We start from the raw sequence: 10,399 nt of genomic DNA, 5'->3' as shown, positions 1-10,399 counted from the left end.
TGTATGCTCTAGAGAGTGCAATGAGATGCAAATTTCCTGGTAAATAGCATGCAACTTGCATCTAATTAAACTCAGCAGCTCTTTTATGCTGCATGATATTTGCTTGCAAATTTGAAAAATTAACATTCCCTAATTGATCATATCTATCTATCTATCTATCTATCTATCTATCTATCTATCTATCTATCTATCTATCTATCTATCTGTCCTCCCATTCCGGCCCATATAGCAGTAGATAAGATAAACAGACAGATATATGTATTTGGCAGTACACAATGTTAATAGTATATACTGACATGCTGTGGCATAAGACAAACATTCTGTATCCTATTGCATTGGACACCTTGCTATACAGGATAAGTATCAGGAAGTGGCATTCTGACAGTGATCAAAGTGGAAGGTTCTATCAGCACGGGGTGGGATATGTACCCCCTGTGGAATTTATAGACGTGTGTCATTCCCTGTTGTGATCTCTTTTTCCGACAAATATTTCAGTAATTTTCAGATACTGGAATGCTCTGGGGTGGTAAGAATAGCCACGATCCCTGGATGGCTTGTCTAGCCTTTTGTCCTGTAGCAGTTGTCAGATGCCTCAGAGGTAAGAGGTGCACACACAGCCCTGCTTATGTCCTTTGCATCCACAGTAATGTGTCTATGGATTGTTTGGTGATTTTTCTTGCTGTTTATAATATGCCACATTTGTCTTCTTTTGCTGTCACTTGGAAAGCCAGCACTGGGGGAGGCAGCGTCATCTGATGTGACAATGGAATATTTCGACTCTATGGGATATGTGATCATCACCTTCAGCTACAATGTCACTGTCACCGGTAGGTAGAATGTATCTAATAATGTGTTCTGAATGCATTTGACAAATGTTCTTGTATTTACATATTGGTCTCTATCCTATATAGGCTGTGCTAAAATACTGTTTAGATTGACAAGTCTGTGTATCTATATTATTATTATTATTATTATTAATTAGTATTTATATAGTGCCAACATCTTCCGCAGCCCTGGACAGAGTAATTTGTCACCTAACTGTCCCCCAGAGGAGCTCACAATCTAATCCCTACCACAGTCATATGTCTATGTATGTATTGTGTAGTGTATGTATCGTAGTCTAGGGCCAATTTAGGGGATGCCAGTTAACTTATTTGTATGTTTTTGGGATGTGGGAGGAAACCAGAGTACCTGGAGGACACCCACGCAGACATGGGGAGAACATACAAACTCCATGCAGATTCACCACCACTATGCCACCATGCTGTCCATGTGTATGTGTGCTTGTATGTGTGTGTGTATGTATATATATATATATATATATATATATATATATATATATATATATATATATATATATATATATATATATATATATATACATATATATATACAGTATATATGCTATAATATTTGAGAAAGGCTAATATGTTTGTAGTATAAAGGTAGCTACACGCCATACAACGTTAATTTATTTTTACAATTTCTCTGATTGATTATAACATTTCAAAAATCTGATCAATGTACCACACACATGTTCAATCCTTCCCCAATTATCAAAAAAAATGGTTTAAAAATCGAAAATTGCTTGGGTCTATAACTCAAGAAATTGACAATCTACCCTACACCATTCATTTTTCAGTTTTATTGATTTGCCCTAAAACTGGGTCATCTTACTGATTTTTCTGATTGACTTCTGGACAATTTGATCACTGAGATTGAATCTGCTGGTCATCTATTGCACCAACGTATCTGATCAATTTAATTTTGTTCAATTTTGTCCTGTTAATCAATTGAAAGTTTCATCGGAGACATGTTGGAAAATCTCTGTGTGATGATGGCAGGAGTGGGGTGGAAGGGGGGGGGGGGGAATCAATAACGTTGTACTGCGTGAAGCAGTACGAAACTTGCGGTTCGATCAATGCTTGATAGATATCTGCTGGAATCTTTCAAAACTTATTTTTCTGTATTGCGTAGGAATCGATTATCAGATAGGGATCAATCGACTTTGCCTATTGAGCCACAATTGACCCATCGATGGCTAGCTCTAAGTAATACTGGGGAAAAATGTAGAATAATTATTAACAATTTTATTTTTAAACACAATTAAAGAAGTCTGTAAAATATGGAATTTATTGCAATAGAAACTTTATGGCTACATTTGTGAATTTTAATTTCTTAGCCTTAGACAAAAGTCTCCGAGGTGAAATTTAATTGTATTTTAGGAGAGCATGAGGGATTTTACTTGATCAAGAGATTGTACTTTTTATTTTTAATTGGCTCAATCATATCAAGCAAGAATCCTATAAAGAATGAATTAAACATATCCCCAAGTTACATCAGCTATTGCCATTCATGGATAAACTGGAGTTCTGTAAATATATAATTGATATAATTACTATTAAATAATTTCTATAATTACAGGTGAAACTCTAAAAATTAGAATATCGTGCAAACGTTTATTTTAGTAGTTCAAATTAAAAGGTGAAACTAATGTATGAAATTGACTCACATGCAAAGCGAAATATCTCAAGTCGTTATTTGTTATAATGAGAACCCCAAAATCAAAATCTCAGACCATTAGACTATTCTGAAAATGTTCAATATTCTAGGCTCAAAGTGTCAGACTCTAATCAGCAAAATACCTGCAAACGGTTCCTATTTCATAATTTAGTTGTACCTTTTAAGTTGAATTACTGAAATAAATGAACTTTCCACAATATTCTAATTTTTCAAGTTTCACCTATAATAGTAGAAATGATTTGATAGTAATTATATCAATGCTATATTTACAGAGCTTTGGTTATTATCCAGTTTATCCACGAATGGCAGTAGTTATGCACAATATTCTAATTTTTCGAGTTTCTTCAGTATATTATACAGTGACATAATTATATAATTAATAACCCTAATCATCTTAATCACAGTTCTGTAAACATATAATTAATTATTTTCTATCATTATATAATTAAGTTATGTTATATAAGTATGTCATTATATCATGAATAGTAATTAATAAATGATGGGGGTAAGAATCTGGAGTGTGCAGAGATTTGTAGAAACATCTCCCACTAATCAGCTTGAAAGCTAAAATGTCATAACATCATGGAACTTTATTATAAACATTATAAACAAAAAGGAAAAACATATAAACAAAATTACATAAAATTACACAATAACTGAGTATAATTTGGGTGATACTGTATATATCAGGATATCAAGTAAATTGACAATATTATTGATGTAGAGGCTCATTTGAAATGTTCTTTTTCTCCTTAATTTTCTTGGGACCCGGGATGGGAAAGTAGTCTGCACAACATACTACGCTGGGAAAATAGTGACAGGGAGTGAATAGACTGGCAGGGCAGTGCTGAACTAGGGATCGCTCTGTATATTTTATCGTTATAGCTAAATGTATGGAGGGAAAGCATTTTCACAAGCTTCCTGAATGTAATGCTGCTGACTTTTGTTGCTAATAATAGAGGCTCCTTCTTATCTAAATAACCTTATTTCCAGATACCATCCTACACACAATCTCTGCTCTACCAACAGTGTTCTCCAGTCTTCCACCTCTGGTCACTTTTCTCACTCCCGCCTAAAAGACCTCTCTCCATCCTCTCACCTTCTCTGGAACCCCTTCCCTCAACACATCTGCCAGTAACCCACACTTACCCTTTTTATGCACAACTTAAAAACTCACCTTTTCAGGAAAGCGTACCTCTCACCTATTGTCTTATCACTTAACTCTTTAGACTGTAAAGCTGATTGGCCAGGGCCATCCAATCACCATACGGCATCAGTCTCCGCATGGCGACTGGCTGGCTGCACGCAGTGCACACCACTTGAAAACTAACTAGGAAATGAGGGGAGAAGACACGTGCGGCGGGAACAGGTAATGTGTACCCTTCTGCTGCGCTGAATACTCTGCATACAGGACTGCCAGCCTTCATTAAAGTGCCGCTTACTTGTCTGCAGGCATGGTCGGAGTAGCCCATTTCCGTTTCCGGCACAATTCCGCATTCCGTCATATAGAAATTCCGTTACCGTTACATTCCGACGGTATACCGGGGCAGTTCCGCGGAATTCCGACTTATACGGAATTCCGTCGGAAAAATTTTAAAATCTCTCTCTCTCTCTCTCTCTCTCTCTCTCTCTCTCTCTCTCTCTCTCTCTCTCTCTCTCTCTCTCTCTCTCTCTCTCTCTCTCTCTCTCTCTCTCTCTCTCTCTCTCTCTCTCTCTCTCTCCTCCTCCTCCTCCTCCTCCTCCTCCTCCTCCTCCTCCTCCTCCTCCTCCTCCTCCTCCTCCTCCTCCTCCTCCTCCTCCTCCTCCCCATCCATCCATCCTTCCATCCATCGCAGTAGGGAATTGCAGATTTTCAAAACAGCTTATATACCATAGCTGGGATTTGAACCCAGAACCTAGTGTGTAGTAGGTATCTCTCCTCCTCCTCCTCCTCCTCCTCCTCCTCCTCCTCCTCCTCCCATCCATCCATCCATCCATCCATCCATCGCAGTAGGGAATTGCAGATTTTCAAAACAGCTTATATACCATAGCTGGGATTTGAACCCAGAACCTAGTGTGTAGTAGGTATCTGTCTTAACCTCTAGACCATGACCCACACTACATGCTAAAGCTGGCGGTAGCATAAACCATACTTCCATTATGATCAATTCGATAGAAAAAGTAGCATGATTAAGGATTTGTACTTTTTGAAAAGCATGCTTATATACCATAGCTGGGATTTTAACCCAGGACCTAGTGTGTAGTAGGTATCTGTCTTAACCTCTAGACCATGACCCACACTACATGCTAAAGCTGGCGGTAGCATAAACCATACTTCCATTATGATCAATTCGATAGAAAAAGTAGCATGATTAAGGATTTGTACTTTTTGAAAAGCATGCTTATATACCATAGCTGGGATTTGAACCCAGGACCTAGTGTGTAGTAGGTATCTGTCTTAACCTCTAGACCATGACCCACACTACATGCTAAAGCTGGCGGTAGCATAAACCATACTTCCATTATGATCAATTCGATAGAAAAAGTAGCATGATTAAGGATTTGTACTTTTTGAAAAGCATGCTTATATACCATAGCTGGGATTTGAACCCAGGACCTAGTGTGTAGTAGGTATCTGTCTTAACCTCTAGACCATGACCCACACTACATGCTAAAGCTGGCGGTAGCATAAACCATACTTCCATTATGATCAATTCGATAGAAAAAGTAGCATGATTAAGGATTTCTACTTTTTGAAAAGCATGCTTATATACCATAGCTGGGATTTGAACCCAGGACCTAGTGTGTAGTAGGTATCTGTCTTACCCTCTAGACCAGGGGTCCCCAATCGTTTTGGGTTGAGGGCCGGGTCAACATACTTCAGACCGCTGGTGGGCCGGAGTAAACATAAAATGATGTAGAAGTCTTTGCGGACCAGACAGTGAAGCATACCCAGGTGACAATCTGCAAGCCAATTGGGAGGGAGGGAGGGAGGGAGAGAGAGATTTTTTGTGCTATTCCGGAAAATTCCGTCGGAATTATAAAATTTCCGCGGAATTCCGTTTGAGAGGTATAGGAATTCCGATTTGACTACCGGAATCGGAATTAACCTAATTCCGGCCGGAATCACGGAATTTATAATTCCGCGGAATTTTCCGAGCATCCCTACTTGTCTGACGCCAAGTGCGTCTCCTCCCATATCCAGTGTCTGCTCTCCGTGCTGCAGTGCTCCTTTCTATGTCTTCTCTCCCAGGGTGCTTGTGTCATGTACCAAAAGGTAGAGGCCAAACACTAGAGACCCGGCGGCATACGAACCAGACCTCTAGTGTTCCGCCTCATTTGACATAGGGAGGAACCCCGTGGCATGTAGAGAAGCCACAGGGAGAGGCTCCACTGCCAGCATTCTGCACAACTTGGGAGTGGAACATCACATAGGGAGACCTGATGGGTATGGCAGGCGGTTCTCAGCTCCACAGATTTTCCACAGATTTTCAATAGATTTCATGCTGAAATCTACTGAAAACCTGTGTACAGTGTGTGGAAGAATTCAATCCTTCACAGATCAGATTTGATCTGAGAAGGTTTAATCTGCAGGTCGGATCTGGTGGTTATCTATTACGGTGGCCATAAATCTAGCGATTTGGTGTTCCAATCGACTAATTGATTTGATAATTTTACTGAATCAAGAGAGAGTTGAGTGTTTTCCATTGTGCGTGATCGACAATAATTAACCGATATCTGGGTGAATTGCGTCGACTTGTCGATTGAGCAGGATGGAAGATATTGGTCGATTGTACAGGAATCAGTTACTGTTCTTATGATTTCTATTGACAAAGAGTCGATTTTTGGATTCACAACATGGAGGCACAACATTATTCAGATAAAGTGAAGGTGAATTGTACAGTATATTGGGTGTGTGTTGGGGGCCATGAGTCGATCAACTTTCAATCAACCACACTATAGTTTACCGCTCAATAAAGTCAATTACTTTGCTCGATGCAAAAACGCTCGATGTATGGCTGCCTATAGTGTATGGCCACCTTTAGGCTTCTGAGATGCAACCTTTAACCCCCTCCCGACCGCCTAACACCGAAAGGTGTCAAGTCCTGGGGCGGGGTTTTGCAGAAGATTGCAGACGCCGATGCGCTTGCATCTCTCTTCTCCATCATCAGTCTCCCATCGGTGATCGCCGGTAGCAGACTGTTAGACAGTGAAACCGCCGTCTATTTACATTGTACAGCACTGCAATCTACGGTAGCGCTGTGCTGGGGACAGCCGTGTCACTCGGCTGTCCCCTAGAGAGTCTCAGGAGCGATCGGCTCTCATAGGCTGATGCCTATGACAGCCGATCGCTGTCATTGGCTGGCGGGGGGTAGGGAGGGCTTGCCAGGGGAGGGAGTGTTGGGAATAAAAAAAAAATAGGACATTTTATTTAAAAAAGAACAAACAAATAAAAAAATAACTAATAAGCCAGCAGCGATCAGAGCCCACCAACAGAAAACTCTGTTGGTGGGCAGAAAGGGGGGGGGGGAATTCATTTGTGTGCTCAATTGTGTGGCTCTACAGCAAGCCATTAAAGCTGCAGGGCCCTAATTTGTAAAACATAGCCTGGTCACTGGGAGGGTAAAGCCTGTGGTCCTTAAGTGGTTAAGGTAGCCATACATCTAGCGTTGATGGGCAGATTCTACCAAGAGACAAATCTCTCTCTGACCAAATCTAAATAGAGAGAGATCTGCCTGCTGCCCATATACCACAGGCCAATATCCGATCGATTTCAGCATGAAATCTCTTGGGAAGCGGCTTTGTGATGCCCCATCCCCCGCCTAGCTAACCTGCTTCTGCGCCCTAATTTAAAATGTGACGCCGAGACCCCTCCCCTAACCTGCTTTGGTATACTTTACCTGTCCGTGTCCACCGCTTGCTCCGGGCTCCGTCTGCAATCCACTTCCACACACCCAATGTGGTTGCCGGCATATACGCAGGTGTGTGTGTGTGTGACATCACACATGCTTATGTTACTCTGGCAACCATGTGTAGCGTGTATGCAGATTGCGGATGGAGTCCGGAGCCAGCAGCTGACATAGACAGGTAAAGTATGCTGCACCAGGCACCTGAGGGGCACATTTTACATTAGGGGACAGCACGGGGGTTTCGTCACGTTGGTCGCTCATCCCGATATTGCTCGCTGTCACCGCCGTCCACCTGATCGAGCACAACAGCCCGACATCTTGCAGCATGTTCAATCGATACATGCGACCAATTTCGGCCTGTCGATCAGGCATGCTCTCGGCAGCTCCGATTTTCATCCGATTCGAGAACAGTTATCGAAGCGGATGGTCGATCAGCCGCCAAGTCGATAGATGTATGGCCACCTTTTCTGTTCCTGTATATTATTTTAACTTGCTAGTGTGCTTTTACATATATTGTACTTCAGCAGTCTATTTAACTGTCCAACTGGAGTTTGTTAGTACTTTTTGTACATGTTTGTTTCTGGAATATTAGTGATGGTATTGTGACATCATTTATCAAAAGAGATTTGGTGCTGAAGTGACAGAATAGTCCCAGACTACATAATCACTAACTCTAGTCTTCTGCTATTTCAGGCAAGATCTGGTTGACCTTAATGACTCTCCTCAGACTGGCTATGGTGGTTCTTGCTGGATACCCTCTCTATCAGGATGAACAGGAGCGCTTTATCTGCAACACATTACAGCCTGGATGTACCAATGTGTGCTATGATATCTTCTCGCCAATGTCCCACATGCGATACTGGCTGATCCAGACAGTGATTGTCTTTCTGCCTTATGCCTTGTTCAGCGTTCATGTGATGCACAAGGTTCTTGCTTACATGGCCAGTGCAAATGACCACTGCAGAAAAAGTAACTCCTCCACTTATCACGGAGTGGGCATACAATTAGAAATACTTGATTTTTCTCGGGCCTACCTTGTTCATGTTCTGCTGAGGTTATGTTTAGAGGTTGGCTTTGGTGTTGGCCAATATTTTCTTTTTGGAATTTTGGTTCCAAGCAGATTCAGCTGTTCCCAGGCTCCCTGCACCAGCAATGTTGACTGCTACATCTCAAGACCAACTGAAAAATCTCTAATGATGATCTTTATCTGGGCAACCGGATTCATATCGCTGATTCTGAGCTTGGTGGATCTGATTGGGGTTTGTCAAAGGAGAAGGCACTCAGAAAAACTTAAAAGACAACTCCTTCTCCTCGAAAATGACTCTCTTAAAGGAGGCTGTTGCTCAGATACTCCGCCACATACAAAATTAGCCACAACACCAGATCAAATGATCTTGTATCCAAACTGTCCTTCACACAACCTTGAGAAAATGGAAGAGCAAGTTAAGGGGGATTCTCATTCCCTGCCATCGTTCGAAGGTGAAACGGCTTCTTACCAGACTGATACTTCTCATGTAGGAAAGTCTAACGCAAATGCGAACAGCAACAAAGCCTGTTCGTGGCAAGTGAACATCACAGAAGACGGCAATGAAACTGAACACCAACTGCTCACCCATCGGCAACCAAAGACTAAGAAAGAGAACTGCAGTACAATTAGTCCAGTGGAGTCACCTCAACTAGAAAAAAAATTAGGGTCGAAAAACAAAAAATCAGAGTGGGTCTGAATCACTTAAATGTTGGTTTTGAAGTACATCTTTCTGTAAGTGCTGCTGTTGTGACACAACAGAATGTCATTGGGGAGATAATGATAGACAGCTGTATAGCTATCAGAATATAAATAATGATTTTACTTGACTTTCCAGATGTACCTTGTTAAAGTCGGTGTGGTCATGTTACTTTACTATGTTACTATGATCTTCCCCAAAGAACACATAGAGTACTAGCCTAGACCAATGATAACACTAGCTTGGGAATGTGAAAAGGAGTTAAACTATGATTAAAGCATACACACCTTGCACAGTTGAGCCTATGGAATAACAGCCCTATACAGGGTTAGTTAGGGCCACAATTAATGACCACAATGCTGCCTCCTTAGCTTGGATAGAAACTGAAATTATATTCTACCTTCTATTACCTTGCATTAATCTGCAGATTAATGGATCAGTGCCCTGCTACAGATTCATGAGGCTACTCCACTGATGTTCTCCACTGAGTGCAGGGGGGATAAAGAGGCACCCAGAGGTACTGTATATAAAATTAGACCAAACAACTAAAGGTGAAAAAAAAGAGGTGGCTTACCTCAATAAAGACAACTTCATATAAAAATAAAAGTAACAATGCACCTCCAATGCATTTTGTGGGTCTGAGCCCACTTCCTCAGGCCAATTAATAGTGCCTAAATTATTAAACACTCGAAACTCAGTGCTCAAGCACACAAAATATGAAGCATAAAACAAATCCAGATATATATATACAAGCTGTTTTTTTTAAATATTTACCTACACAAGTAGGGTGTCCCAATTACACATAGTGATATAGAATGTATATTATGATATAAAAATGTATGATACCACAAATGCAGTATCATTGAGATAGTAGCATAAAAAATACATAAAAATATATAAAAAAGTAAAATTAAATTGTATGTAATAATTTTAGGTACAATTATTTGGCATGAGGAAGTGGGCTCAGACTCATGAAACGCGTAGCCAGTGCATAGTAAAATTTCATTTCTATGAAGTTGTCTTTATTGAGGTAAGCCACCTCCTTTTTCCAATTTTAATCATTTTTAATCTCATTTTATGTACTCCTAGGTGCCTCTTTATCATCTCCATGCTTATCACCCTCGATTGGAGGTTCTTGGTCTCAAGTGGCACCACCATGATTGGTGCCTGGTGTTTTTTTTCCACAAGAGAGCTTCCCTTTTCAAGATGTACAGCCATCTCCTCTTCCACTGAGTGGTAGCTTGATGTAATTTTTGTAAAGCT

The 10,399-nt window shown here is 40.8% G+C and overlaps 1 protein-coding gene across 1 annotated transcript; it reads left to right on the top strand.

Annotated features, from left to right (window-relative positions):
• Positions 1-763: 763 nt before the first annotated feature.
• Positions 764-9,136, top strand: GJD4 (gap junction protein delta 4). The gene is made up of 2 exons (XM_068238593.1): positions 764-827; positions 8,106-9,136. Exons 1-2 carry the CDS (start codon positions 764-766, stop codon positions 9,134-9,136), a joined length of 1,095 nt encoding a protein of 364 aa, XP_068094694.1.
• The last annotated feature ends 1,263 nt before the right edge of the window (positions 9,137-10,399 follow it).

The sequence above is a fragment of the Hyperolius riggenbachi genome, chromosome 5 (assembly GCF_040937935.1).
Source record: "Hyperolius riggenbachi isolate aHypRig1 chromosome 5, aHypRig1.pri, whole genome shotgun sequence".
Taxonomy (NCBI): domain Eukaryota; kingdom Metazoa; phylum Chordata; class Amphibia; order Anura; family Hyperoliidae; genus Hyperolius; species Hyperolius riggenbachi.
Note: the sequence above shows the minus strand (reverse complement) of the source record. Positions and strands in the feature narration are given on the sequence as shown.

Bases quoted from the DNA above. Each gene is read 5' to 3' on its own strand.
- GJD4 (XM_068238593.1), top strand. From the start codon at position 764: ATGGAATATTTCGACTCTATGGGATATGTGATCATCACCTTCAGCTAC. The intron at 828-8,105 runs GTAGGTAGAATG...CTGCTATTTCAG, and splicing joins CTACAATGTCACTGTCACCG to GCAAGATCTGGTTGACCTTA.